The sequence below is a fragment of the Aspergillus affinis genome, assembly GCF_023601865.1.
Source record: "Aspergillus affinis strain CMG 70 chromosome Unknown NODE_6_length_556011_cov_87_064024, whole genome shotgun sequence".
Classification (NCBI taxonomy): Eukaryota; Fungi; Ascomycota; class Eurotiomycetes; order Eurotiales; family Aspergillaceae; genus Aspergillus; species Aspergillus affinis.
The window spans coordinates 45,713-73,432 of NW_026515787.1; the positions used below are offsets into that span (position 1 = coordinate 45,713).

General features: G+C 51.1%; 10 protein-coding genes across 10 annotated transcripts; 4 read left to right on the top strand and 6 right to left on the bottom strand.

Moving 5' to 3' along the window:
* Nucleotides 1–758: 758 nt before the first annotated feature.
* KD926_009555 (uncharacterized protein) lies at nucleotides 759–5,126 on the bottom strand (the record flags this gene model as incomplete). The annotated part of the gene is made up of 1 exon (XM_053094810.1): nucleotides 759–5,126. The coding sequence occupies one exon, from the start codon at nucleotides 5,124–5,126 to the stop codon at nucleotides 759–761; it is 4,368 nt and encodes a 1,455-aa protein (XP_052960122.1).
* A 774-nt stretch (nucleotides 5,127–5,900) lies between these two features.
* On the top strand, nucleotides 5,901–6,279 carry KD926_009556 (putative flavin-containing amine oxidase; the record flags this gene model as incomplete). The annotated part of the gene is made up of 2 exons (XM_053094823.1): nucleotides 5,901–6,129; nucleotides 6,185–6,279. 2 exons carry the CDS (start codon nucleotides 5,901–5,903, stop codon nucleotides 6,277–6,279), a joined length of 324 nt encoding a protein of 107 aa, XP_052960123.1.
* An 857-nt stretch (nucleotides 6,280–7,136) lies between these two features.
* On the top strand, nucleotides 7,137–8,121 carry KD926_009557 (uncharacterized protein; the record flags this gene model as incomplete). Its single annotated transcript, XM_053094834.1, has 3 exons — nucleotides 7,137–7,253; nucleotides 7,346–7,963; nucleotides 8,020–8,121. 3 exons carry the CDS (start codon nucleotides 7,137–7,139, stop codon nucleotides 8,119–8,121), a joined length of 837 nt encoding a protein of 278 aa, XP_052960124.1.
* Nucleotides 8,122–10,696: 2,575 nt separating this feature from the next.
* Nucleotides 10,697–12,328, top strand: KD926_009558 (aldehyde dehydrogenase; the record flags this gene model as incomplete). The annotated part of the gene is made up of 3 exons (XM_053094845.1): nucleotides 10,697–10,758; nucleotides 10,833–12,034; nucleotides 12,099–12,328. The coding sequence occupies 3 exons, from the start codon at nucleotides 10,697–10,699 to the stop codon at nucleotides 12,326–12,328; spliced, it is 1,494 nt and encodes a 497-aa protein (XP_052960125.1).
* A 1,550-nt stretch (nucleotides 12,329–13,878) lies between these two features.
* On the bottom strand, nucleotides 13,879–14,775 carry KD926_009559 (uncharacterized protein; the record flags this gene model as incomplete). The annotated part of the gene is made up of 1 exon (XM_053094856.1): nucleotides 13,879–14,775. One exon carries the CDS (start codon nucleotides 14,773–14,775, stop codon nucleotides 13,879–13,881), a length of 897 nt encoding a protein of 298 aa, XP_052960126.1.
* A 1,602-nt stretch (nucleotides 14,776–16,377) lies between these two features.
* KD926_009560 (FAD/NAD(P)-binding domain-containing protein) lies at nucleotides 16,378–20,169 on the bottom strand (the record flags this gene model as incomplete). Its single annotated transcript, XM_053094867.1, has 9 exons — nucleotides 16,378–16,489; nucleotides 16,547–17,250; nucleotides 17,328–17,522; nucleotides 17,593–17,846; nucleotides 17,922–17,981; nucleotides 18,227–18,324; nucleotides 19,047–19,672; nucleotides 19,813–20,093; nucleotides 20,163–20,169. The coding sequence occupies 9 exons, from the start codon at nucleotides 20,167–20,169 to the stop codon at nucleotides 16,378–16,380; spliced, it is 2,337 nt and encodes a 778-aa protein (XP_052960127.1).
* Nucleotides 20,170–20,879: 710 nt separating this feature from the next.
* Nucleotides 20,880–22,160, bottom strand: KD926_009561 (uncharacterized protein; the record flags this gene model as incomplete). The annotated part of the gene is made up of 2 exons (XM_053094877.1): nucleotides 20,880–21,937; nucleotides 21,995–22,160. 2 exons carry the CDS (start codon nucleotides 22,158–22,160, stop codon nucleotides 20,880–20,882), a joined length of 1,224 nt encoding a protein of 407 aa, XP_052960128.1.
* Nucleotides 22,161–22,652: 492 nt separating this feature from the next.
* KD926_009562 (LOG family protein) lies at nucleotides 22,653–23,285 on the top strand (the record flags this gene model as incomplete). The annotated part of the gene is made up of 1 exon (XM_053094888.1): nucleotides 22,653–23,285. One exon carries the CDS (start codon nucleotides 22,653–22,655, stop codon nucleotides 23,283–23,285), a length of 633 nt encoding a protein of 210 aa, XP_052960129.1.
* A 328-nt stretch (nucleotides 23,286–23,613) lies between these two features.
* Nucleotides 23,614–25,182, bottom strand: KD926_009563 (Zn(II)2Cys6 transcription factor; the record flags this gene model as incomplete). Its single annotated transcript, XM_053094898.1, has 5 exons — nucleotides 23,614–24,100; nucleotides 24,155–24,569; nucleotides 24,627–24,850; nucleotides 24,906–25,077; nucleotides 25,143–25,182. The coding sequence occupies 5 exons, from the start codon at nucleotides 25,180–25,182 to the stop codon at nucleotides 23,614–23,616; spliced, it is 1,338 nt and encodes a 445-aa protein (XP_052960130.1).
* A 623-nt stretch (nucleotides 25,183–25,805) lies between these two features.
* KD926_009564 (phosphoglycerate mutase-like protein) lies at nucleotides 25,806–26,461 on the bottom strand (the record flags this gene model as incomplete). The annotated part of the gene is made up of 3 exons (XM_053094909.1): nucleotides 25,806–26,005; nucleotides 26,067–26,154; nucleotides 26,324–26,461. The coding sequence occupies 3 exons, from the start codon at nucleotides 26,459–26,461 to the stop codon at nucleotides 25,806–25,808; spliced, it is 426 nt and encodes a 141-aa protein (XP_052960131.1).
* Between the last annotated feature and the right edge of the window lie 1,259 nt (nucleotides 26,462–27,720).

A 27,720-nucleotide genomic window follows, 5' to 3' on the forward strand; every position in this document is an offset into this window, starting at 1 on the left:
ATAAAAGTACTAATTTAGCAGGCTTGTAGCTCTAGCAGCTACCGCCTACTGGCGAGAGTAATATATACCTAGTCATGTGGGATGTGGTAGGAGCGAAAGGAGTGTGGCAGTAGCAACTCTCTTTCAGAAACAATCAGAGACCGGAAAAAGTCGCGAGGAGCCGGAACTTACCGTGATCAATCAATGACTTGTATGTATGCATTCACTCGAATCGTGTTAATTCACTCAGTTGATCAAAGCTTTGTTGACAACTAGAGCCTATCTACATAGGTTTCATTGGTATGCCCCCCTGTAATGACGACCGAAGTCACCGACTAACCTCCGATAAACAAACAGACAGATGGTTTAGCAACCGACTTAATTCTGGGCCGAAAAATTTCGGTCATCTAATTAGCCCCGTTTTAGAAACTGGAATCAGATAAAGCTAAGTCTCACAAATCCACTGCGCTTACAAAAGCCGCCCAACCCTTTTCGGAGAGAAAGAGATTCCAACTATTAGCTCTTTAGGTTGATCAGAGATATACATACAAAGTGAATACGATACCGTGAAAATCACGCACGAAGATGTCCCTATGGATTGAAAATACTGCGTCACTCATGTGTTTGGTCTGCATTCTCTCCCACGCCGCGACGTAACTTTTTCTTTTTCTCTTGGCTTTAATCGAGAGATACGAGTGTTCCTTCTATTTTAGAGTCGGTTCCCACCGCCATGGTTGCTCGAACGCTTCGTACCGGTATGGTGCAAGCAAGGCACTTTCTCATCTAATACGTTCCGCCAGCAATGACTTGAACTCATCAAATGACATCATCCGGTCCTCGAAGTAAATTTCCCCCGGCTGTGCCACCTTTTCCGGTGCTGTCATGTACAGCCAGTCATGATCCACATGGCAGATCTTGAAGTCATCTTGCCCGATCCGTGGGAAACACTCACTGCAGAGGTCTGTCTGGCAGTAGCGACATATATGTGCGTCGGTCCAGTTTCCCCAGCTCCGTCGACATCCATCACAGTACCAGACGCCAGATCCGCTCACCCCATCTCCACTTGGGATATGCCACGCCGTCGCCATGCGCTTTTCTAGGACGGCTGTCAATGCGGCGACATCATTTACATTTTTGCCCTCGTTGGAGTCGTCGGCGGGGCTGGACAGCTCGTCCTCGCTAAGTGCATTGTGATGTGTGTATAAAATAGCACGAGCATATGAGTCCAGGCCTGCACGAGCCAGCACGTGCGCCAATTCAAACCACGCCGTTTGGTCGTTGTCCGGGTCGTCGTCCGAGAGTAGCATCAGGTTGCTCCTCACGTACGGTCGGAAGTAAGTTAGCGCTTCGTCTTCGCGGCCCTGCAAACGGTGCCAGACGCCCATATACATCGCAGATTGATTAGCCAAGATGTCACCCGGCTTCTCCTCTAATTCCATTGCGGTATGCTTGGCTAAGGCATCCAATGCTTGGATATGGACCTCCCGAGTGGCAGGGTCTTCTTTAAGGGCCTTGGCGAACAGATTGTACGCGTAAGAGCTTTCGACGTTGCGTTTGTAGTATCGGATCAGATAACTGGCGTCACTTGACAAAACGGGGAAGTTCATGACGCGTTTCCAGATATCCATGGCCTGATCTTCCTTGCCACTGCTGTAATTGGAGTACACCTCAGCGAGGAAGGTGTCCAGGGCCAAAGCAATCACGGGTAGCCGTCGGCGTTTAGCGGCACTGATTGCCGTCTGATAGACATTTTCAAGCCATTCAATTTCGCCCGCCTTGTGAGCAGCCGCCGCCAAGCAAGTGTGAAGAAAGGGACTCTGGGACCAGTTGGGGGAGAATAGACATTCTGTCATGCGCGTTATATCGTCGCCTTCAATCTCATCGTCGAGGTTCTTGAGCAAGACGATTATCTCGCTATTTCCACCATCCAGCTCGTCGAGAAGCTGCACGCAATACTGCAGGTTTACATACCGCCGATTTGAGTTCTCAAACGCCTTGCGATAATATAACAAAGCATTATCAGAATCGGATAATGCAAGGTAACAGGCAGCTATTTCTTCGCAGGTGTCACTGAGACTGTCAGTATTCGCCTGGCCCGATCCCTCCTCGTCACCGCATTTGCCCTGCGCAAGCAAATCCTCCACATAGGTTTCATCGTACTTGAACAGCACTATGGCTCGCGTATAATTCTTCTGCTCCATATACGCTTTCGCCATGCCTTCGCGGGCAGTCCAGAGCTTGTCATCTAGCTCCAAGGCCCGAGCAAATTCATCGATGGAGGCTTCGTAGTGACCGTATGCTCGGAGACACATGGCTACGCGGCGGTGCCAATTGGCGGAATGCTCCAGGGGCAACCATTCGGCGGCTCTGCGGATCTCTTCGACCGTGGGTATCTCGTTCGAAACTTCCTCTTCTTCTTTGCTTTCGGCTGCTCCCTGTTCACCTCCGGTTGTTCCATCCAGCAAACCCATCACCTGCAACACAGTCTTCACGCACACCTCGGGGGCCCAATAATCCTGGGCCAGCCATTCCTTGATTGTGAGCGTTGCGGCCGACCTGTAGAACTCTCCAGGTTGCTCAATAGCAGATGAAAGCCACTCCAGTGTTTCCTCGTCCAACGTCTCGCGAGTCGAACGGTCGGTGAGGAAGGCAATGATGGGATCGAGGTTCTCGCGAGTGACAAAAACGGAGGACTTGTGAGATAGCCAGCGCTTGGTGACCACCTCATCCCGGAGCATCTGCACGAGTAGTTTCGCAATACTCTGCTTGTCGGCAGGGGCAATCTGCTCCATGACCGGGACGGCCTGCAGAAGATGATCATCCCACGCGTTGAGTGCATATGCCTCCATTGACTCGCTGTCTTCTGGATCGAGCGGTGCTCTGACACTGCAAACCATTTCCAAGCAGAACTTCAGCGTGTGCACGCGGGCCTCAACAATCTGCACGCCCAGAGGGGTGCAGTCCTCTCCGCCAGACACCTTGCCTTGCGATGGGTCGCGGAAGAAATCACCGATGGACGCATGGCAGAAAATCACGTTTGTGGAGGAGAGACTTGAGTCAAAGTCGGTTTCATTCTCGACATCCTCCAGACCCTCGTCGTCAATGACCTCACTCTCCGCCTTGTACAGGAGGCTGCTATCCCCCTGCAGGTCTGCTGTGGTCAGCCCATCCTCGCGGACAAGCGTAAAAAAGGAGGCGTATTGCTTTCGGAGCATGTTTTCTAGATTGAAGACTCCATCTCCCTCGGCGGAACGGATTTTGAGGAGCGTGTCGAGCTCGCCTAGGGTTAAGGGACGCTGCGCGCACGTCACCCACGCCAGCATCTCGTTCAAGTCGTCGGGGTCTTCGTCCTTCAGCAGTGTGCTGAAATTTTCTAAAACATGGCGCAGCATCTGGTCCAGCCCTCGAGGAGCTTTGGTCAGTTGGTCCCGGATGGCGCTGGCACGAGTCTTCTTGCTCAGCTCTCGCAACATCAGGTCGACCCATATGAACATGCCCTGGGCGTTTTGCGTCAATGTCTCCTCGATCTCATCGCGTAGCGCTTTAGGGGCGCGGCTAAGCACCCGTGACTTCCTGATGCTGGTTTCAACATAGTGGGCGATGTCACTGCTGTTTTTGCGCCAGTCCACGTGGATGGTAGGTAGCGAGACGTCCAGGGCCTCAGCGAGGTCATCAAAGATCTCCGGACGACCCACCAACACGATTTGAATCCTCATGTTGTGCGGGTCGGCCCGCCGAAGATCAGATAACAGCCCCAAGAAGGTCTGGCGGTCCTCCTGGAAAGCTTCGTCCACGCCGTCAAACACGAGGAAGACGCTACTATCTCCGGCCGTGGTGTCGGCGAAATAGTTGATAAACAGCGTCCGCCAGGCGCTTTGAATGGTTTTGACATCTTGCGGGGAATGGCAATTCTGCTGGATGTATCTCTGATAGAGGGGATCATTCTGGTAGATCTGATATGCCAAGTCACGCAAGGCTCGGTGGAAGCTCCGGGTCTCCGGGTTGCTGTCCTTGAAGAAGAAGTAGCCGATGGACGTCCGAGACGGGTGGCTCACTCCCTGCGGGTGCATCTCCTGCAAGAAGGATATGATATTCTCCGATAGGAAGCTCTTGCCACTGCCCGGGTTGCCCGAGACCCACAAGACAGGGTTCTCTTGGTCTGTCCAGGCGCGAAACAGCTGCTCCGTGCGGATCCAGTCGCCGGTTCCCGGCACCCGACGCTTCGCGATGTCATTATAGATATCCAGAGGGCTCACTGAGGGTTCAAGGATCTTCTTGATCGCCGCCTGGTGTTGTATGTCCTTCGTACCGTTCCCGCTCCCACCGGTCGAGACGATGGCCGCCATGACGCCTTTAATCTCTTCACGCATCTCCTGGCGGAAATCCTGCTGGCCAACCGATATGCTCTGCACGCCCAGGCTCACCTCATCGATCTTGATATTGCCTTCCTGTACGGCCATGCTCGTCTCAGTGACGGTCACGGCAATGCCGGCCACAGCTTTGCCGGTCTTTTTTGACTCGGTCAACGTCTCGGCGCCCACCAGGCGATGCTCACTCTGACACTGCTTCTCCAGTTTACCTACCAGTCCCTGCAGCGTCTCATCCCGACCGAGAAGGATGTTCTTGGTAAAATGCAGCACGCGGCCCAGGGACCCGCCCCGAACCACCTTTGTCGATCGCGCGAAGATCTCCAGCAACGTGACTAGGATCTCCGCCAGCTTAGCCTGCAGCTCCGTCGGCAGGTCTTCCCGATTATAGACCTGCAGGCGCACTAAGAAGTCTTTCAGCGTGATGAAAAGGTCAGCGATGGCGTCGTAGGAAGCAGACACGCCGTGGGCGGCATTGACGAGGTACATAGCGGCGCCGAAGCAAAGTGAACTAGGTGGAAAGGCCATGGATGCGGTCCCGGCGGCCAGATTACCCACCAGCTCGATCGGTTTGCAGGCAGATGATAAGGAGTCGAATACCAGAGAGCGCTTCTCACGAAAGTGCTTGAACTCGTGGTTTTGGGTGTCAAGCATAGTCACCAGGGCCGCCGTAGAGACCGGATGCGGCGCGGAGGGGTCATCGAGGTCAATTTCCGTCAGGGCTCGGTACCTCTCTTTGGCCTGGTCCCATATTGCCTGAAATTGGGTGTCTTTCTCCATTATGGCAATGGGCGAGGTTCTTCGCTCGTCACCGGCTAAATAAAGATGTTCAGCAGGCAGGAGAAATTAAGTTGAATTGTGCAATGGCGACGGGAGAAGACGAGGGGCAGCGGCTGAGGGGGAAATGCTCGTATATATGAAGATATGAAGATATTGTGGCGACGCTAGGCAGAAGATGGCCTAGTATAAGCCTCAGCGCGAGTCATTAAACTAATTAGCAAGATCACACGAGCTGACACGAGTTGCATCGGCGAATGGGCCTCAGAAGCGGGCCCAAGGGCGATATTTAGGCATGCAAACATCCTGAAGAGTAATCGGACTAGATTAGCTGATGAAACAGATGGTTGTTGGGGAAGAAGAGGGATGGACTTGGCAGAATGCACCCTCCGGCAGGCACCTTCCACATATAGATATTCTCTACTAATTGTAAGTCCCTAGATTCATGATGGCGTACTAACCATGAGGTATTTGGCTCCCTTGATGGTTCTATTTTAGCCCTCGGGAGCTAGACTGGAAGAGGGATGGGAGGTCTGAGGATTGAGACCCGAGTCGTAGCTGTATCTTACCATTTGGTTCATAGTGTGTCAATCTTCATAACTTCACTAATCTCATTCAGTAGAACGCTGGTATCCCAGAACAGGCAACATACCCTTACAAGCTCGGTCTGATTGCCTTCTTTAAAGACTCTGCAACCTCCCATCCTCCCGTCTCGCCCGAGCATAAGGCACCTTCTATGTAGCCCTTCCACTCGCGCGCATATTCAGTACCCACGAAATGCAGATTTCCCACCGGCTTGCCATAAGCCGCCGCATGCTCCGTGAGGTGGCCCAAGGCCGTGATCGGTACCAAGGCGCCCCGGCTGAACTCCTCATGCTTCCAGATCTGCTCGAAGACTTCAATGGACCGATACACTTCCGAATCCCGCCCCATATTGAAGATATTTGCCAGATGATGCAGAACAGCAGCCCGTCTCTAATGTTGAAGGCTACGCCTGTGTCGCCAGGTTCAACTGCTTCGCGTAGGACCATATCCGATGCTGCTTTTTGTCATTCAACCAGGCCGCTCCCAGATCGGCCACTCCTCGACCGGATGCCAGAGGGACACTCCAGACTTTGCCGCCGACGCGATCGCGAGCCTCGACAACGGCAACTGATAGCCCGGGCTGTTGGACCGTATGTGCAGCCTGTAGGCCGCTACGACCGGCTCCGATGATAACTACGTCAAACATACTAGGCTTCTATGAGCTCTTTGAGAAGAAATAAAGGAAAACGAATGCAACTAGAGTCTTGTTCATGCTGTAGTGTGGGAGGAAGACTTTATAGGTATTCTTGCGGCGTCAACGAGAACGCGACCGTCAATCCTCGCTTTGTTGGCTATATGAGATGGCAAGAATATGCGAGCTTGCCATACATCTGCGATATACGTTCAATATACTTACCGTATAAGGCATGAGGAGCAGGTGGATTATCATTCGGTCGGTCAGTACATGGTGCTCTCATTAAGTTTCCTTTTTCGGCGGAGTTGAAGGCGTTGCATTTTCGCCAAGACGAGAAGTTCTCTTTCTCTCTGCTTTGTTCGATCAATGAGAGTTCTTCAACAATATTATCGATTATAGAGCTCGAAAAAAAAAATCTAGAAACTGATAGTCCTTCCGGGGTTGGCCTGCACAACGGTCAGCTGGACCAGGGGACAACAAAGTCAACATCAGCTTCATCGGCTTAGGCACCTACGCGATAAGGGCTGGGTCCAGCTCCATACTCCCTGTCGGAATCATCATGAGTATCGGCAATTGCAATGGCCAGAAGCTAGGACTGCCACTAATACTATCAAGACTCTTATCGTACATACATGTCTTGGAGAGAGTGATGGAATGCTGGCACTGGCGGAAAGCTCATAGGGCTGGCAGTCTTTCCCCGATTCGGTCGGTCGGCGGTCGGCCGACTTTTCTCTCCGACTCCGAGCCGCCCCCCTCTTCCATCAAGTTCATCGGGTCCGTAAACAACAATCATAATGAGTGGCAATCAAACATCCGAGGGAAAAGAGCGCCCGACAAAGGCAGGAAATGACAGCGACGAAGAGGAGGAGGATGTGTTCCACGATGCGCGATTCCCCGCGGAGGAGGAAGCCGTGAGTCCAGTCCAGAATCTCCCCCTCTCACTCATGGCGTCTTCATTGACACGTTGCTTGCCTGCCCATGCTAATACAAATCGTGACGATAGGAACTGATCAAAGAATCCCATTCCATAAAAGCCGAAGCGAACCAACTCTTTACGGCTGCCTCCTACGACCAAGCGATCTCTTGCTACGACCGTGCCTTAGCCTCGTGCCCTAGCTATCTCGACTACGAAGTCGCCGTTCTCCGAAGTAACATGGCCGCATGCTATCTGAAGCTCGAGGACTGGAAAGCATCGGTGGACACTGCGACCGCGTGTATCGACTGCTTGGATCGTGTGCTCCCGCCATCATCCACGACGGACACAACAGAGAACACGAAGAAGACACCGTCCCACGAGTCGATAGACGAAGTGGTGGAGATAACCGGCGACGAGGAGGAAGAGCAGAAGGAGCTACAGCGCTTGCAGGACCAAGATAAAAAGAAACAGGATGTCATGCGGATTCGAGCGAAGGCGCTGATGCGACGCGCGCGGGCCAAATCTCAACTCGGCGGATGGGGCAATCTCCAAGGGGCCGAGGAGGATTATAAGCTATTGAATAGTCTGGACAACCTGCCGCCGGAGGATAAACGGGTGGTTCAGCGGGCTCTGCGAGAGCTTCCCGAGAAGATCAACAAGGCACGGGAAACAGAGATGGCGGATATGATGGGGAAACTTAAAGATGTGAGCCTCCCCGACATATCACGATGTTACAGACGGGTTGCTAATTGCATCTATAGCTGGGCAATGGGATCCTCAAGCCATTTGGATTGTCCACGGATAACTTTCAATTTACGCAGGACCCCAAGACTGGGGGATACAACATGAATTTCCAGTCGTGAGCTGGCGGGATATTTTCTTCGCATTAACGTATTGTTTCAGGGCCTTGTGTTGCCTCTCTATCTCCGTTGGCTCGAATTGCAATTTTAACGCCTTCAGTATTTCGAATCGTTCCTTTTCTTCATGACTAACGTATTTCACCACCAAGCGGCGCACCTGTGTATCCCATACTAATCCAGCGTTTTTCGACCTCTAATATCTTAACTAAACTATGTCTAATCTGCTTTATATTTGTAAATTAATATATTGGGATAAAGTAAATTTAAATATTAAAATTATATAGGACGTACTTCTCTATATCTTCTAGTAATATATATTACATTGTATTTTACTGTATTTTATCTTAACCTAGTATAACAGATCACATACTGGTCTATATATAACCATGTTAGAAATGGATATTCCAGAAGTATATATATAGCTGTTATCAACATATTATTACAATGGGGCCAATGGTGGTCGAGATATTGAAGATCGAAAAACGCTTGATTAGTATGGGATACACAGGTGCGCCGCTCGGTGGTGAAAAACGTTATGGGGATTTCACGTGATTATACCCTGACATGGTGGGACGCTAAACTAAAACAGGCAAAGCTAACCTGAAGATTTGTGGTGGAAGGTGCAAGAGACTGATCTGTATGCGGAAGCAATTCGAAATGAAAAGGTTGATTTTCAATGTCCAGTTCGAGCTCTTTTGGCCAGTCGCTCCGATCGTCTGAGTTTTCCCGAGTAATAGTGTCGCTAGTCATCCAAGGTTCACGTACGCCGTTACCAAGCGCAGGTGAATGAGGCTTGTGGGCTATTAGCATTTCTGCATCTTAGTTCCATCCATCTCTCTGCATAAAATAAAATTAGAAGCACAACCTAATGCTCCGGAACGTTTTTTCCATCTAATCAAGTGCCAGGAGATTTTGTCTTTCTGAGCCGAAGTCAAGATGGAAGCCTGCTTTGCGGGTGGCTTTCTGGCCAGGCCTCCAGTTATACAGGCCGTATAGTTTATCCATCCCTCTGAGCTCGTATCGGGGCTGACTGACGGGGCATCCGCTGGTCCGGGGTTCCGGGGCTCCATCCCCACGCCGGCTGGAGTCGCAGGTGAGCTGACAGGCTGATAGTGACAGCGCTATTGTTTCCGGTATTCCGTCCTCCACGTTGGCCGGGAAAGTGGCAAAGGGCACCATTCCCCACAAGATCAACTAGTGAACACCTAATTGACATAACATGATCATTGAGAAGTACTCTTTTTGGGTGTTTCTCAAATCCCGGGCGCCTCCCCTTACGGTGTACAAGCTTTCCCCCCTCGGGCCGATGGCTGATGCGGCTAGCGTCGCAGTGATAGGCAGGCTTGGAAGTTTCATCAGCAGAAGGCTGACTCGTTCCAGATTAAGGTGGGGATTATGATATTATTAATGCGCCTCTGTTGTATGTATCTGCTTGAAGTTAAAGTGTTACGGTTTTACATACCGGACGTTGTTCGGCCAGTTCCGCCATCCAACCCACGGAAGCCCTCCCCCGCCTATAGTACGGGGGAGGTCCCCAGCCAGTATGGAGATCGGATGTACTCCGGAGTATGATAAATCAATCTGAACGACGGATCAGTTACCAACCTTACCTTACCTTACCGGACGCGAACAGGTCAGACCGTGAGAATAATCAAGAATGGCCGTTAGCACAATGACCCGAAAGACCGAGGTCTCGACCGAGAAGGTTAATCACTTAATCTTCCTATTACCCCCGTAATCCCGATGCGGTAAGATTCACGCTGCATGCTCGCTGCTTTGCCTGGTCGCTTTGGACTAGCTTCCGCTTGGCAGGATGGCCAGTGGATGCGCTCCGCTTGCCTACGGGATCTGGTCGCTACTTGAGCGCCAAGTATACGGAGTGTAGTATAACAGCACTACGCAGTGAGCTACGAGCCAGAGCAGTCTGGTAGCACAGAAAATCCGTCCACGTGGAAATCAAGAAACCTAGAAGGCGACCTCCCCCGTGGTTCTTGGGAACCTTCGAAGAATGTAGATCGGCCTAATGATGCAATTGCCCACCCCCGCCTCGGTACGCGCTAGTATTTAGTGAAGTGAATACGGTCTCGTAACCTGCAGCGGGCAGACACCGAATGGTGGGGGACTCGGCTCATTATTGGCTGGCAGCGCATCTCCTCCCCGCACGATCGTCTGGAAAGGCCGCTACTCTTAAATGGTGGTAACTAGTTAACGTCACTCTCTTACACAATAATTACCTTCTACCATGAGCTACAAACCGCCGCCGGAATTGCTCTAGCAACATTCACCAATCACTGCAGTAGCTTAACTACTCCGAGGCACTTGGCCCCGCATTACACTCGCCCGTACCTTATCTGACTGGCCCAGACTGAGGACCCTCCCCGGTGTTTCTCTTTCCCCCCCTCTCTTCACTGTTTTCCCTGGGTCGAGGTCCCCAAGGCTACCTTCACCTTGGACCTTGAAATACCCTTCACTCGCCTCTCATTTTCTTCCCTTCTTCTCTCCTCTCTCTCTCTCTCTCTCTCTCTCTCCTCCATCTCTTTCCCCTCTTTCCTCCCAATCCCCACTCACCTTTTTCATCATGGCCGATTTGTACACCACCATCGAGACTCCTCTCGTCAAGTACGAGCAGCCTTTGGGCCTGTATGTATTCTCTTCTGTCCATCTGCGCATTGCTCCCTGTCTGCTGGTCAGAATGCTAACCTTCCTCGGTCCAGGTTCATCAACAATGAGTTCGTCAAGGGCTCCGAGGGCAAGACCTTCGAGACCGTGAACCCCACCAACGAGAAGGTCATCACCTCCGTCCACGAGGCCACCGAGAAGGATGTCGACATTGCCGTCGCCGCCGCCCGCAAGGCCTTCGAGGAGACCTGGCGCCAGGTCACCCCCAACGAGCGCGGTCGCATGCTGGTCAAGCTGTCCGAGCTAATGGAGCGTGACATCGACACCCTGTCTGCCATTGAGGCCCTGGACAACGGTAAGGCCTTCACCATGGCCAAGATCGACGTCGCCAACGCCGCCAACTGCATCCGCTACTACGGCGGTTGGGCCGACAAGATCCACGGCCAGACCATCGACACCAACCCCGAGACCCTCGTCTACACCCGCCACGAGCCCATCGGTGTCTGCGGTCAGATCATTCCCTGGAACTTCCCCATCCTCATGTGGGCCTGGAAGATCGGTCCCGCCATCGCCGCCGGTAACACCGTGCTTCTCAAGACCGCCGAGCAGACCCCTCTCTCCGGTCTCTACGCCGCCAAGCTGATCAAGGAGGCTGGCTTCCCCCCTGGTGTCATCAACATCATCTCCGGTTTCGGCCGCGTCGCCGGTGCCGCCATCTCCAGCCACATGGACATCGACAAGGTCGCCTTCACCGGTTCCACCCTGGTCGGCCGTATGGTCATGCAGGCCGCGGCCAAGAGCAACCTCAAGAAGGTCACCCTCGAGCTGGGCGGCAAGTCCCCCAACATCGTCTTCAACGATGCCGATATTGACAACGCCATCTCGTGGTCTAACTTCGGTATCTTCTTCAACCACGGCCAGTGCTGCTGCGCCGGTTCCCGTATCCTGGTCCAGGAGGACATCCACGACAAGTTCGTCGCTCGCTTCAAGGAGCGTGCCGCCCAGAACAAGCTCGGAGACCCCTTCCACGAGGAGACCTTCCAGGGTCCTCAGGTCTCCAAGCTCCAGTTCGACCGCATTATGGAGTACATCAACCACGGCAAGCAGTCCGGTGCCACCGTGGCCCACGGTGGTGAGCGCCACGGCGACGAGGGTTACTTCATCCAGCCTACCGTCTTCACCAACGTCACCAGCGACATGAAGATCTCGCAGGAGGAAATTTTCGGACCTGTTGTCACCGTCCAGAAGTTCAAGGATGAGGCCGAGGCCATCAAGATTGGTAACAGCACTGCCTACGGTAAGATCTCCCAACCCTAACTTTAACCTTCGTTCCGCGGACTAACTCTAATCTTTCCAATCAGGTCTCGCTGCTGCCGTCCACACCAAGAACGTCAACACCGCCATCCGCGTCTCCAACGCCCTGCGCGCCGGAACCGTCTGGATCAACAACTACAACCTCATCTCGTGGCAGGCTCCCTTCGGCGGCTTCAAGGAGTCCGGTGTCGGTCGTGAGCTCGGCTCGTACGCCCTCGAGAACTACACCCAGATCAAGGCCGTGCACTACCGTCTGGGCGACGCTCTCTTTGCTTAAAAGGTTTCATAATGACGTGATGAAAATAAGCGTTTGGCTTTTTTGTACCCTGGTTAGTTAGTTAGTTCCAGTTCCAGTATATTGGACGATGGTTGATGGGTTTGGATTCTCATTGATCATGTAAAAACAATTTGATACCAATTTTGACACTGTTCATTTTACTCCTTCGGGGATTTAAACCTGAGTGCTTGGTTTTTTTTTTTTTTTTTTTTTTTTTTTTTTTTTTTTTGGTAGATGGTTGTTGTGCTCTGTAGTGTCGGACTAGGTACCACTCACTACCGCTGTCGTACGCTGTCCTTCTTTCTTGCCAAAAGGCCGACCGACCCAACTTGGTTGCCCTATTGCTTGCCGATTCCGAGTCACTCTGAGAGATCTTACCTAGTTAACTAATTGCGGTCAGAAGACTTACACACTGTCCGGTTTGGAGGTTAACCCGAATCAGCAATAATTACTACTCCGTAATACCGACCACCTTTCCAGTTTCTACCTACGGAGTCGATCTAACTGCTCCTACCCTACCTACCTAGTAAGCAATGCACTCCCTCGGGGCACTGTATCCCAAGCGGGAAAAAAAGCAAAAGAAAATCAACCCAACAAAACCAAACAATCAATGATGATAGATACAAGAAAGGGACACATTACCCCGAGCTACCACTATTGTAACTGTTCGGTTACAATAATAAAGATGATAATAATGGTGGTGGGGTGTGAGGGGCCATGCGAAAGAAAATTCGGGTTCGGGGTAGTTCCCACCGAGACGAACTCGGGGTGAAAATATACCGAACTACACCCCATATTTTCTGTATCGGTAACTATCTGTATCTTCGAGAAGATACAGATCTTGAAAGTGGAGCTGTACGGACCGGGTAATTATTTACTGAGATCTGAGATTCGAGATTCTGGAGTGAAATCTGGATCGCAGAATCTGGTGGGGTGTTGGGGGTACACCGGTAGGAAGCAAGGGTGGGTTCAGGCTGTGGTGGCATGATGCGTTGCGCATTGCCCGATTGGGAGGGGGGCGCTTGACTACATACGTACATACTTCCTGACAGCCTAAGATTCCGCCTTTGTTTGCTTACTTGATTGCTTGCTTACTTACTCAATGAACCCTCCGTTGTCCCTCAGGCGCAATATGCAACTTTTACTCTGTCGCCATGCCGTTGTACGGAGTACTGCAGGGAGGGCTTACGGGAAGTGGACGTTCTTGGAGGCAGGTCAGTGAGACGTTCTATAGTGGTGGCGACACAACCTAATTCACTGCTGTACACGCATCTTCTAATAATCATCTGAAAGAGTTTGCCTGTCAGTGGCACATCTGGTTAAACTGCTGATTCATGTTCATGCACAAAATATCTAGTTACGGCAACTAGCCAGGGTAGCCTCTTATAATTTATTCTATCTAATTCAGATAATCCAGCCAGCCCACCGACCATACCAGACCATCTCAATCACCCATGTGTCTATCTCTCTCTCTCTCCATCGATCCTTGCCATCTTCCTAACCCGCGCGCCCCGTATTCATCAGGAAATCCCAACCAACATCATAAAAGCCTAACGACCAGTTTCATGTCGCTCATTCGCCTGCCTGATAAATTCGTCCCGATATTCTTTCGCCAGGTCCCTGCTATTGCGATACGCGTTCACACCCTGTTGGTAGGATTCCGGACTCCCGATCAAGGAGTAATATCCGACCTGGGTCATCACGTAATCCGTCTGACGGCCTGCGCCGGGGTCGATATTGCTCGGAGTCCGTGTCGGATGGGTCGCGTAGATGCCCAGAATTCCGTCTTGGAAGGTAGACGCCATCGCGTAGGCGTGGTCATCGTACGTAGAATCATGGGCGGGAGCAGGAGCAGGAGCAGAGCCATCGTCAACCTGCGGTCGATTGCTGCTGCGCTTCTCTTGCGCATGTCCATATTTCTGGAGGGAATGCATCGCTCGTGCGCCCAGCGTGCTATCATACAAGGCCTTACGTTTCAGCACGGGGCCCGAGCCATAGTGGCCTTCTGTCTCGACGAAGAAATTAGGCGTGATAGGGCGGTTGCTCCGCCGGGTGGGGATGATCTGGTCACTGAGCTGTTCCCGGACGCGAGGATTCAGCTGGTTAGGCGGCGCGCCGTGGTAAATATCAGGTCTGGCATCGGCGAGAGTACCGTCCGTGAGAGGCGCCAGGTTCGTGAATGGGTAGTTGCCGCCATCATGGAAGGACGACTGTTGCGGACCGTCGAGGATCGGAAGGATTTTCTTGATCACGAGCTGCTCGTCGGGGGTCCTGTCGTTGAGTCGCTGGAATCCTTTATATTCCTTGCGCAGGGAATCTTCGGACAATGCGAGGGACGGGCGAGGGGCTCGTAACCGTCTTTGGATCTCGGCGATATTCTCCGGTTTACAGACCTCGGTCCCATCTGGGTATGTAGAATAGGGCAGAAAAATACCGTGGTCATTCAGATGGCTTTCAAAGTGTCAGTCGTAGACAGTCGTATTTCCGTTCTTTGGAGTTGACCGCTTCGAGCTGGAGTCGGTAGGATCTATTGAGTACTGACTGAAATGAGCTGGTGCGGGATACTAGAAGCAAAACTTGCCTAGTTAGTATGCTATGCATCTATTCCATAGAGAAGCGTCTTGGAGAGGGAGATAGAGCGACTTAAACCTACGTTTCTAATGCCCGATAGATCCGGCCCTCTACGGCGGGAAAGTTTTCTGATCTCTTGTAAACAAGTAGCCGAGCAGTTGCGCAAGAAATCAGGAGCGAAGGTATGAGGGCGAGGAGACGAACTGCTCTGGTTTGAGGATAGGAGGTAGTATCGTCGGTCAGCTTCTCGTAACGCGCTCTTGGTCAATTACAGCTTCGTGAGCTTCTCCCAAAACAAGGGCGGAGGATGGAACGTGCGACATTTTCGTTGTCGAGGCTGATGCTTGGAGGACGGCATAGAGAGATTTTGTACAGGTATAACAACTGAAGAGAAGACTGTAGAGATTAAAAATCAAGATCCGTTGGTGGAAGGCATTTTATGGGCATCTAAGATAAAGAGATTACTGTGAAACAAGCATGGTTGGGCTGGTCCCTGGTCGGGTTAGAACAAAGAGAATGGGTAGCATTACTACAAAGCATCCTTTATCCTGATCTATTGATCGTAATCAATATCACCATCTCAATACGCGATCTAGGTGCCATGGAACCGCCAGGATAGCTTGAATAGTCGTACGCAGGAGCCTCACGCCATGAGGTCAGGGAGGAGCTGAAATCCGGCGAGATACCGTAAGCGAGCAAGTAGATCGGAGGGGCAATTGGGTGTTGGAATTCATGACAGCGCCGACTTAAAATTCCAGAATTATTATGCTCGTGTGCTCAGTTTACTCTTCGGTACTCTAACTCTGCAACCAGGGTTTTGCCGCAGGCGGTTCAACAATATCGACAGGCGGGGACATATTATGCTGAGATTATTACGACCGAGGGCGATATTTTGTGGCGGGGCAAATCGGTAGACTCTGCAAATGCGAGGTGGTGTTCCCAGGGTTTTCTTGAGTCCACCTCTTGACTATCAGAAGACCATATCTGAATAGAATCAATGTTCCGATTTTTGAGCAGGAGAAACGAAGGGATACCTTACCAACTGTTTTGGATTAGAGCCCCGCTGCGTCAATGTATATTTCGGCCATGGTGTGGACAAAGCAGAATGAGACAACACATTTTGGTGAGACAAGCCACGTATAACTGGGTAGTAACAACATCTTATAAAATCGGATCCTGCTATTAATAGTATTCCAACCAACCCAGGAATTAATCCCCAAGGAAGTAAAATGTCAAGGAGATTTGGGGCAAGTTGTACATGAAACCAAAAAGAAAGAAAACCAAAAAGAAAGATTTCAAATGATGCGTCGGCCGGGAGTCGAACCCGGGTCCCTTGCTTGGAAGGCAAGGATGATAACCGTTACACTACCAACGCTGGTACTTGTTGTTTGTTTAAGGTTATGATGTTATGAGTAGAAAGTCAAGATTACAATTTATCTACAACATCCCCCGTATGTACACAACTCAACATATCTTAACTACAGTCTGGCCTGCACTCCCTCCCGGTTCAACGCTTCCTCCTCGTCCGTCCATCTCGGTCCACGATACTCAGGCGCCGCCTCCGAGGCGACATGGCGATGCATATCATACCTGATCCAGTTAGCTTGTCTCCAAGATATATTGTCCGGTATCAGCACAAGCACTTACTCATTCATCTCCTCAATTGTCAGCTTCTGATTCTCGCTCGCCACCTTATACCGCTGACTCGTCTTCTGACTAGAGAAGCCAATCCGCTCCGAAATATTCTCCCTCGCGCGCGCACTCGCCGCCTGCACTCGACTGGCCCTCGTCTTCCGAATCTTCTCATACAACCCCAACCCGGCGTTGACGTTCTCCGTGTACGCATACGCCGGGCTAAAGACCAGCCCAAGCGCCGCCGCATCCTCGATCGCCTGACACGCGCCCTGGCTCTGGTCCGGGAGCATGGGATGCGCCGCGTCGCCGAGCAGACAGGTCCGCCCCTTCTGCCAGTACGGGTAGGGCTGGTGCACGAAGAGCCGCCAGGGTTTAATGTCCGTGGAGTTCCGGAACAGGGCCAGCAGCTTGGGATCCAGGTTGGGGAACGGCGCTAGGAGCTGCTCGCGCGACGCTTCGTAGTTCCAGCCCTCCTCGGCGTGGTCGCTCATCGCGGTCGGGAAGAAGCAGTAGAACGAGTGGATTTCGCCGTCCCGACAGGGGGAGAATACGATCTTGTCGATCCCTGATCCGCCCCAGAACTCGATCGCGCTGTTCGGTGACATGTCGGTTAGTCCGAGGCGGCGGACATCGGCTGTTTCGATGACGCAGTGGTAACATGTTGATGTGGATTGTTTGCGCTCGGGGAGGATGTTGAGTGTGCGTCGGACGGCAGACTTGACGAGAAAGGTTTTGGTTAGCTGGCTGGCTAATTTGGTCTACTACCTGAGCTATAGGTATGGTTGGGACTGACTCCGATTCCATCAGCGCCGATGATCAAATCATGCTGAACGGTGACTTTGTTCTTGAAGGTGATAGTGCCCGTCTCATGGTCGACCGACTCGCATGCATGGTTCAGCACCAGCTTCGCCGGCTCACCTTCTCCAGGACCCGTCGCCGAAATCATCAGCATCTCGTGCATGTTGACGCGATGAAACATATTATACACCTGTCCGATAACTTGATTAGCCCACAGGACCCCATGACTTAGCCTTGTCGGTAGGAAAAAGACGACATACATAACCCCATCGATCCTTATAATCCGACAGATCATAAACATCCTGCACATCGCCCGTCGCCCAGTCATGACGGATCAACTTCTGCAGAATCACCGGTTTTCCAATGCGAGTGTCAACGCCCCATTCCTCGAGCCAGCGCGTCCCGTTCGCCGCGCAACTGATCGACGCCCCGACCTCGCCGGCGAAGTCGGCTCGTTCGTAGACGGTGACCTTGTGGCCTGCTCTGCGGAGAGATGTCGCGGCAGCGAGACCTCCTGGATTGAGTACATTAACAATTTGTTTTCATAAGATGAGATGGCCAAGAGGTGAGGTAAGAAGACAGTACATACCAATACCGCCACCGATGACGGCAACATTTAGTTGATGCCAGTGTCCAGCCATGTTGAGCACTTCAAGTAGTGAAATCCCTCACTTTTCAAATTTGTATGTATGAACAGAGAATGTCATGTCCCAAGCAGCGAGCAAGAGCCCACATTTAAATCCTGGGACCAGAAAACCCCTCTCGCGAGCTTATCAGTGCTCTTTTGCTTTTGGCTTGAATGAAGTTTGTTTGGTGGCGTGGGTGCGCGGCCCGAGTCCATTGTTGCAGCGTGCGCGGCCCGCTGCATCGGGTATGTTCCTCTCTCTGACGTACGTATCTGACCTTGCCGATAGTAACCGCCGATCTGATCTCGCGCACGGACTTTGGGTTCAGCTTTGGTGATGTCTATCTTCTCTGAAGGAGAAGCGGGGCTTCGATCGTGGTGAGTGGAACTTGATTTTAGTCTTGGTCGTGAAGGTGGGGGGGTTTGAGGTCCAGGGGGAGTAGTTTGGTCTGGTTAGATGGGGGTTTTATGCGGATGGGTTAAATCTTCTAGATATTGGTAGCTATCTACGAATACTGCTGTTCATTGTTATAACCTGTCAGGATCGCGGTGCGATCAAGATGAGAAAGATGCTTGAATTCCTAAAGATGCAGCGTAGCTGCGAGAGAGCTATCTACCGTGTGGATCAGATGACACACTAAACTACCCTAGGAAGGAGAAGCGGTCCAACATAAACTGGTTAGTTTTGGTGTATTCTTCACATTGTTTCCATTTACCTCTTAGAGCCTCTCCACCAAAGACGAGTAACTGGTCACCATGGTACTCGGGGAACTAACCACGGGACAAATAAAGTAGATGAGTCGTTGACATAGAGCCGAGAAGATAGAGAAGAGGGGGATTGATCTATGAACAGGAATCGACTCGAGATATACAGCAACTGTTCCTTTGTCTCTATTAATACTAATCACGAAGCCGAGGACCGAAGAGAGTAAGAGCATAGAGAAAGAAAAGGTCAGCAAAAGGTTGCGTCCCTGCGTGGGAGAAAAGGCAGTAAAAATATATGAGTGACACTTCAACAATTTAGGTTACTGTGGCTAATTGAGGTGTGGGACCTGAGTACCATCAAGACCTGAAATAGGCGCTGCTCACCATTTGCTATTCCAGAACAGTGGCCCGCCAGAGGTTGGAATAGGTGAGTCGGCCGGCGGTCGAAGAATAGAGGCTTCGTTGACGTGCGAGTACACCTTTTCACAGGTGGATGGTAACCTGTGATTCCTATACATCATTTTTTTCACCTCTTGTATCAGATGCATGGAATTCAGCTCTAATTGCGCGAAACTAGGCGAGTGCCTGCTGAAGATGGATCGGCTTTGATCAATAAGGAGCCCGGTCCTGCAGAGAACAGGGACGACATCGGCAGAGTAAGCTAAAAAGTCGTCAATGCCTGGTGTCGAGTTCTTTCCGTCAATCATAGAAACAGCCTGTTTCGACACCATGGCTGAAGCAGGTCGTCCTGAGACGTTCGCTATTGCGGCAAGCGAGACAAAACACTTTGAAATGAACGCTCGAGTCCGATTAGGAGAGTGAATAGTCCATGTAGAGGGCTCATGGCTGAATAGAGAAGCAGCTCCTTCCAAATGCAAGCGCCATGAATAGGCCTTTTCTCGTCTAGATATGACTTCTAAAAAGCATAGCATCATGATAGCTGCCATTATAGAGTCTGTTGGGCGGCCGGAAAGCTTCTTTCGCAGCTGTTTGACGGCAATCACCTGCAACTGCGCAGCTTGTTTAGCGTCCTGAATAGCCCCAGAATGGAGTCGATGTACCACAGCAAGGTTAAGTGCGGAGACCATGACAAACGGGCTTCCATCGCTATTGGAATGAATGTTCCACAGGATTCGTTCCGTAGGCTCACATTGCACGAGAATGAGTCTGCAGCGCGAATGAAGTAGTCGAGAAGCGCCCTGTCAGCTGTAGAAAGTCCAGGAAGCAAGGACAGGTTTCTTTCAATCATAGACTCTGTACTTCTGACTGCCCGATTAGGGCAGGTAATGCTCTCTGGCTCCTGAGGCATCATCCGTAGTAAAGAGCCCTTGGGTTGAGCTGGAGCCACAACGCCTCTGTTTGATGTGTCGACGCCATACACAAATGAGGTATTACTAGTCGTACCAGTAGCAGCAGTACGCTCCACTAGGGCTACAGTTGTAGTTAGATATGATACTTTGGTGAGTCCACACTCGAAAATTATGCCTACGGAGTACGTACCTTGCATTCGCGAAGTAGAATCCTCCGAGTGTACCCACACTACTGGGGTACGCTGACTAGCATCCTCGCCACGAATACATTGGCCGAAGATCGATTTGCTGAAAGGTCGACCGCCCCAGCGACATTGCAGTCCATACGTACAGTCTCGCCCAAGCTTTAAGCACAGAGTACATGTGGGCCGTCGCTCGTCACATTTCCGGTGATGTGCTCTGCATTCAAGACAGCCCCACCGAGAGCGAGGAGTGCGCTTCTTTTGCATCGTCGAGTGGTCTAGACTCCGTTAGACTATAGCATCATGCCTGCAGGACCTTGAGATGGATGCAAAATCTGAAGTCTTACCTGATCAGAGTGATGGTCACCGAGTGGTAGAGGCTAGTCCGAATCAGGAAAGTATAGCCCAGTGTCCGTTAGGTCCACATTAACAGAGTACGGAGTATGTATACAGTGGGCCTCCTCAGATGTACGGGGTATTTAGTCTACAACAGAAATCTATAGACCTGTCCAATTAAGCCTTTCATCCTGACCGGCTTCGATTTCTTTCATTTTGCTGAAAGTGAGACTATGTGACATTTCTTGGTTGCATCTTGTCCATTGTAGAACAATCACAACCCTGCATGCTCTTTCAAGGAGTGATGTCATAGGCTAATCTTGTAAATTAATCTATGTCTATGCAGAGAGAAAACTAGAGATCTAGACTAAGTAAATGTACAAAAATAATCAAATTGGCCCAAAAGTCGCATTGTACGAAGGCAACGCCGCCGGATCCCGTTTTGCCGAGATGACCAACGGGGCGACCAACGTGATGGAACCCCCCTTACGGATATTCAACCGATATTCGAGATTGTACAAGCGCGAGACCAGACACGTATGGAAAGACGGAATGAAATTCTCCCGTGGAAGTGTCACCGGTACTTGGAGACTTGTGGTGAACGACCCACCCGTCTCATCCTGGAGCCAATTGACTGAGAATATGGGACGAAGAAGAGGCGGAAATCGTTTGTCGTGGAATTTGGTCGGTTGTCCGAGACATTTTTTTTCCTCGAAAGGCCGATAGCTACCGTCCGTACTCGTCGTGTGAAAAGTACGTGCTATGATCTGGCTCTCCACCGAATCCAGTTGGGGTGGAGACAGCGACTTGGAATGCTCTTCCGGGTGATATAAGAGGGTAATCCGGACAGTTTGGCTGATCAGGATATGAGGATCTCGAAGTGGGAGCCAGATGCGGATTGGGGTATCTTCTATAGCTGCAGATAGCTGCCCCAAGGCTGTCTTTTTGAGCCTGTTAGCATAGATGGTCTTTTCCCCCCGGATAGAGTACTCGGACTGGGAAATGAGGCCCGGGTGTAGAACCAAGCTCCTATCTAACGCCGGCTTGATACGTAACATTTGCTTCCTTATGAATAATGACTTTTCCACGCCCGATACTGGATTCATGCGGATAATCTGGAGTTGGATAGTATAGGAAATATGACATGCTTCTGGGGCAAAGTCATCGCGCAATCTGCCGTCAAGTCCAGAGACGGTGGCGTCTCCAAGGCTTGGGGGAGGTCGTAGGTGTGCTGCTCGTACAATGGCCGGGGCGGACTTGTTGTGTAGGCAGGAAGATGGGGGTAGAATGTCTGGGATGTCGAATGCAAAACCGAAGGAATACCTCTGGTTCTTGCGTAAGATCTGCGGAGCTGGAAGATTTGATTCCGGGCTAGGCTCTATAATCTCTTGAAATTGGTGGTGGGCTTTATTCGGGGCTGCAAAGTGTGCTCGTGTACTTTGGTACCCTGGTTCTTTGGTTCAGATCTGTGAAAGAGGGATATTTGAGAGTTTGGATTGCTCACCTATGAAATTGATTTGAAGTTGATCGAATTCGATGTTACAGGAAGAAACCACTACGACAACTCGGCTGATTCGATCTCCTGTCGTATAAGATGAGATGTACGACTCAAACCCGTGGCAACCATCTAAGATGATGTCTGCAGAAATTGCATAGCTCAAGTCGTCCATTTCCCCTGAGAAGTCCAGGTTCACTGGAAGATCTTTCTTCTCTTCTGGCGCCTGAACCTTTTATTAAACAACACCGTAGGCGAGTAGATCAGCTGAGACGGTAAATGACCCACCACCCCAAGTACCAAGGTACGCCTACTACCTACCTAGTAACCCATATGTCGCCACTCAGAAAGACCCACCATGAACAGAAGTTACTTCGTATTATATAGTATTATTTTTCAGGCTTAGCGGCTTGTAAAAATACTATAAAAGTAGGTAGGATGGTCCCAACCTTGTCTTTTCCCCCTTTACCTCACTACATGATCGCAGATTCCTCATCTTTATCCGCCATGACACAGACCAAAAGACCTGTTGTTTGCATATTGTGAGTCCTTGACGCTACCTAGTTCTATAATCTGATTATATCTGTAAACAATTATATCGTCTATGCTAATTAATTTCAATTGGGCAGCTGCGGTGCAACGTCGGGCAAAGACCCAGCACATCTCGATGCAGCGCGAGCCCTCGCGCTTGAATTCCACAAGAACAACGTTCAGCTCGTCTACGGCGGCGGGACCACAAATCATGGGCGAACTGGCAAAGACGCTCGTGTCTCTCTCCGGACCACAGGCCGTTCACGGCATAATTCCCCGTGCGCTGGTCCACGTATCCGCGAAGCACGACGGCCCCGAATTGAACGGGGGCGCGAAAGCAGCGGAACGAGTCGTCCCGTCATCATCACTGGATATCGATGAATATGGAATTTCCGAGTCCGAATATGGAATCACAGCGATTGTGCCTGACATGCACAGCAAGCGGCTGATGGCGACGAAGGTGGTGGAAGGTGGACCGGGGTCGGGGTTTGTTTCACTCGCTGGAGGATTCGGGACGATTGAAGAGTTGATGGAGATGACAACGTGGAATCAGCTGGGAATTCATGGCGTTGAGATTGTATTGTTGAATGTTAATGGGTTCTGGGATGGGCTCATAAGCTGGTTGCACCAGGCGATTGAGCAGGGATTCATCAGCCCTGAGAATGGGTCCATTCTGGCAGTAACACGCGAGGTCTCTGAGGTTGTGTTAATGTTGTCGCAGTATCAAAGGAGCTCTGATCGGATGTTGCTGAACTGGGGTGACAAGTGAACAGTCCCTGACGTCACAGTTTAATCGATATCTTTTATGATGATATCTATGCATATAAAGCATTGTTGTGGAACTAAAATCATGCCGATGAGTATAATCAGCAGCTGTTGAACAGATGTACGCTGTCGCACTGTAGGGTAGGTCTTTATCCAGAAGAGAAATGAATAGGTATGTCAATAACCAATCATATTCGCCATACTCCTCATTCTAAGGTACATTCATGACAATGATAAGACAAATATGCTGGGCTCAATTTGCTGACTTCAAAACAATTTAAAACTTTCCGGAAACCTAGATTCCCCAATTGATGGAGGCAAGTAAATAAGACCTACATGACAAATAATCGTGACTCTGGGAGCAACGCAGGCCATGTATCGCCGTTATTATTCGTCCATATTCGTTCCAGCAGCTCAATTGCCTTCAGAATATTAGAGAAACCGTTCAGATGATACTGGCCCTCTAAAAATTGCTTGAAGAAGAGTTGATGCTCGGGAATGGAGCTTTCGGACGCTGCAATGAACGACGGCCATACAAGGGTATGCTGGCCTGGGGCATCATCTGGAAGTGACTGCAGGGTATCTATGAAGCGTTCGATGCGCTCCACATGTCGTCGACTTCGGCGTCCCAGCATGGCTCGCTGTAGGTAGATGTCATATGCTTGCTGCCGAAGACCTACAATAAGGTCAAACGTCGATGAGTGATCGGGATGCAAGCCGGAGTTGAAGTATAAGCAATCGAAGCTTTTCTGGGCAGAGGACAAGATTGTCTGCACGCCGGCCTCCTGGCTGAGTAATGGTGCTGCGTAGACTCGCATTCTTGCCCGGTTAGTGAATAAAGCTCTAGACACCAGAAAAGAGACGAAAACTCACTTGCGAATCTGACGCATAAGAAACCTTGTCAACTCGCCATCTCCAAGTCCGTTCTTACCTCCAACTGCCTCGAGCGCAGACTGCAGCATGTAGAAAAGAATGGGAAAATCGGAAGATCCGTTGACCATAACCCCCACCAGCAGAACTATGATCGCGAGAAAGATGGAGTGTCTTGTCTGCAGGTCACATTCCCTGAAAGTACTCCTACCCTGAAGCCCTGCGATGACTTTCGCATACAGCCTATCGGGTCGGTGATCGCGTTGGCGGCCACCTTTTTCGCAAATATGGAAGGCCGACACGGCGGAGACGGCATCCATGACCATCTCGTCGGCGTAGGCAAAAGGGAGAATAAAACATCGCCATCCGTTGTAGCTGTCATCCATGACCACCATTTGAGGTGCGATATGGTTAGAGACTTGAGCGGTTATCATCTGCCGTTTCTTTCAAGGGGAGGCGGGTTATGAGAGCTTACAGTAAGCGAGCAAGTATTCACTCCGTGGCGCCACCATGTCAAGTCCGGTCATAAGAGGGAAAAACTCTGTTGTCTGGATGGCGGCAAGGGCATCCGTAGGGTATTGGTCTGTCAGCCCCGTATGTGTGTCGAGCAGAGTGGGATAGCTGTCAAGATCTGCTGGAGCGATGGATGAGGTCGCGCAAGAGACATGCTGGATGTCTTGGGACTGCACTGAAAACTTGCTGTATCTTCTCCTGTGAGCTTTGCACCAAGGTGACGTATGGCAGGACAACATACAATCCATCAGTCACATCACCTCGACGTCGAATCCTACCTCGCGTGCTGACCTCCTCGCGGAAGCGGTATCGAATGCCGAAACCACTACATATGATTCCTTTAGACATACATTTGGTGCACTGCGGTTCTGTACGATCGCAGTTGATTCGTCGCTGCGAGCACTCGTAGCAACCTATCCTCAGCGGTCAGAACCCCTGCCGTAAGACTAAGACGACATCCCGTGCATGGCATGCATACCTTTAACTTTCGGAACGTGAGGACGTTTCTGACGGGGCATACTGCGGGGTGAATGAGATGCTTGTTCAATAACTTCCTCTCTGCCCACGAATTGTTGAGAATCGATCGAATGTTGTGCCGATAGCCTGGACTCCCGATGGAAGATCGACAGCGGGGAGGAGCGAAATGCACGTCCGGGGATGCACCCGGTCACGGGAGTCGGCTGCCTGAGCCGGTCTCGTCGGGTATGTCTGCCTTATCGTGTGAGGGGTTTCTTAAGAATTCCGAAGAACCCGCGAGAATTCTGGCGATCCAACTCACCCTGGCTCGTTTAATGGACACTCGCAGATAAGAAGCCGAGCTGTCTCGAGTTCTCAATCGTCACAAAATGACATCGGCCGAGGATCCGATATCTTGCCATCCACCCCGCCATGGATACTAAGCATGGTATATAGTAACTAACGATCCCACTGATATTACATCGCCACCGTAGATGTTGCCACAAAACATGTCACACTCGTCATTTATGCCCGAGTGATGTGAGTCCTAGTCATGCATCGACAGCATACGCATTTGCCTCAAGAAACAGGCTTGCACCTCGCCTATAATCTTCACCACCCCCTGGATTCAACATCTAACCATAACTCTTGATCTATATACATGAAGTCTTTCTATCGGCAGCACTCAGTAGATAATCCTGTCGTCCCATTCCTGCAGAGCCCTACTGTACAACGCGACCTGCTCCGCAACCGGCACGGGGTCCGTTTTACCTCGTCGACGGCGCGACTGCACGGTTTCAAAGAAAGAGGCATCACTCATAGCACCGCTGTTCCCTTTCGGCTCAAGCATATACGTACGGTACTCAGCATTGGTCCACCCGGTTCCTGTATGATGCGATCCCAGTCAGCAGAAACCTTTCAGTAAACGCACCGCGTAGTTACAAACCTTCATGTGCATAACTATCTTCCCAGTCTTCTGTCAGGAAATGCAAAAAGGCGCCGTGGGTGACTACCACAATTTCCTTCTCCGGCCGCTGGCTCAATCATTGCCGAATCGCTCGAGCTCGGTCTTCAATGCTCTCCGTGACAGGTCTATACCGACCACTCTGTTTCAAATAGTCGGTCAGGTTGAATGACGTAGTTGTCGCGATAGAATTAAACAGCATGCAGCAACTGCAAGGGCGAGGGTTGCGGATTACTCACCTTACTGGTCCATCCCTCGTGAACAAAACTCCAATCAATCGGAACGTCCCAGTCCCGCGCCCTAGCTTTTAGTTCCTCGACTTCGCTCCCCACATCATAGGGAAAATCGCTGATCTCCTGCAAATCCGGTAAGAGCATCAACTGCCGTGCAGGCTCGTGATGGAATGTCGGTTTGAACCCCTCGATAGCTGTCCTGATGGCGCGAGATAAAGGGGAAGCAACCACCACTTCGACGTCATCATGATTAGGGAAATCTTGCCTCAGTCGTAGGCACTGGTCTCGGCCAGTTTCGGTCAGGAGCGGGTCGATTAAGGACCAATATGCGTGGCCGAGATTATGAACGCCCTGGATTTAGTTATGGACCGGCCTCGGGAGGCAGACCGGAAGGGGAGGGGATGGAGTCAGGAGGGATATGGACTGGAGGTTATCGCACCTCGGCGTGTCGGACTAGGTGAATTATCGGGGCCATTGTATTTTGTCCCTTTCTTCAATAATTGTGGTCGGTGCGAGAAATAACACCTGATAGGTCTGTAGATATATAACTACAGACAGCAGTGCAAGCCTATCGTATGCTATCTGGTAAGTGCAGGAGAAGGACTGACAATGAAAAAGGACACAAATCTGATATGGGGAGTTTTTACGATGCCCCGCCCTCCGACCGGTCCCTTCTAAGTCAGGGCACATTACTCATTATAGGTAGCTGGTAGAACTAGACACTAAAAAGTACGGAGTACTTCGGCCCCTTGAGAGTCGTCCATGTGGCATGTATTCACTCCTCCCAGCCCTAGTGGTAAACAGAGAATGCCCAAAGGGGGAAATAGCGGGCCCATCCCGGCCCCAAGCGAATTAACTCTCGGAAAGCCGGGAGGAACCCACATCCAAAGCTTAATTCCCCGGCTTGGCTGCCTGTTTGGGCGCTTGGCGGTTCTCCTTCAGTTAATTGAAGCTGCCGCGAGATATTCCCTGTTCCTCATGCATTCGCACACAATTGAGACACCATGAGGCGATGCTCCCTTAGACTTGTCAATATTCCTGACCCTGGGAATCCTTGAACCCAAAGGGCCCTCCACGAACTACAACCCATATGCGACGTTACACACCGTATATCCAGTCCTCAACCGGCCCTGTCTCCGATATTACTAAAGCGCCATGGAAATACAAGATGTGCAGTTAACAGATCCAGCTACGCAGTCCATTCTAGTGGAGGCTCGAGGCGAACGCTACGCTCCCCCGATCATGGGGTCTGTGAGCATCACAGTGCCATCTCTCAGCGCTCAATCCTTGGAAGACTGTACCGTCAGCATAGCACTCACGAGCCGTGGGATTCAAGACGCAACGACCCAACCCATCGACCAAGAAAAACGATCTCCTACTGCAAAAGATTCTTCGAAGGCGCT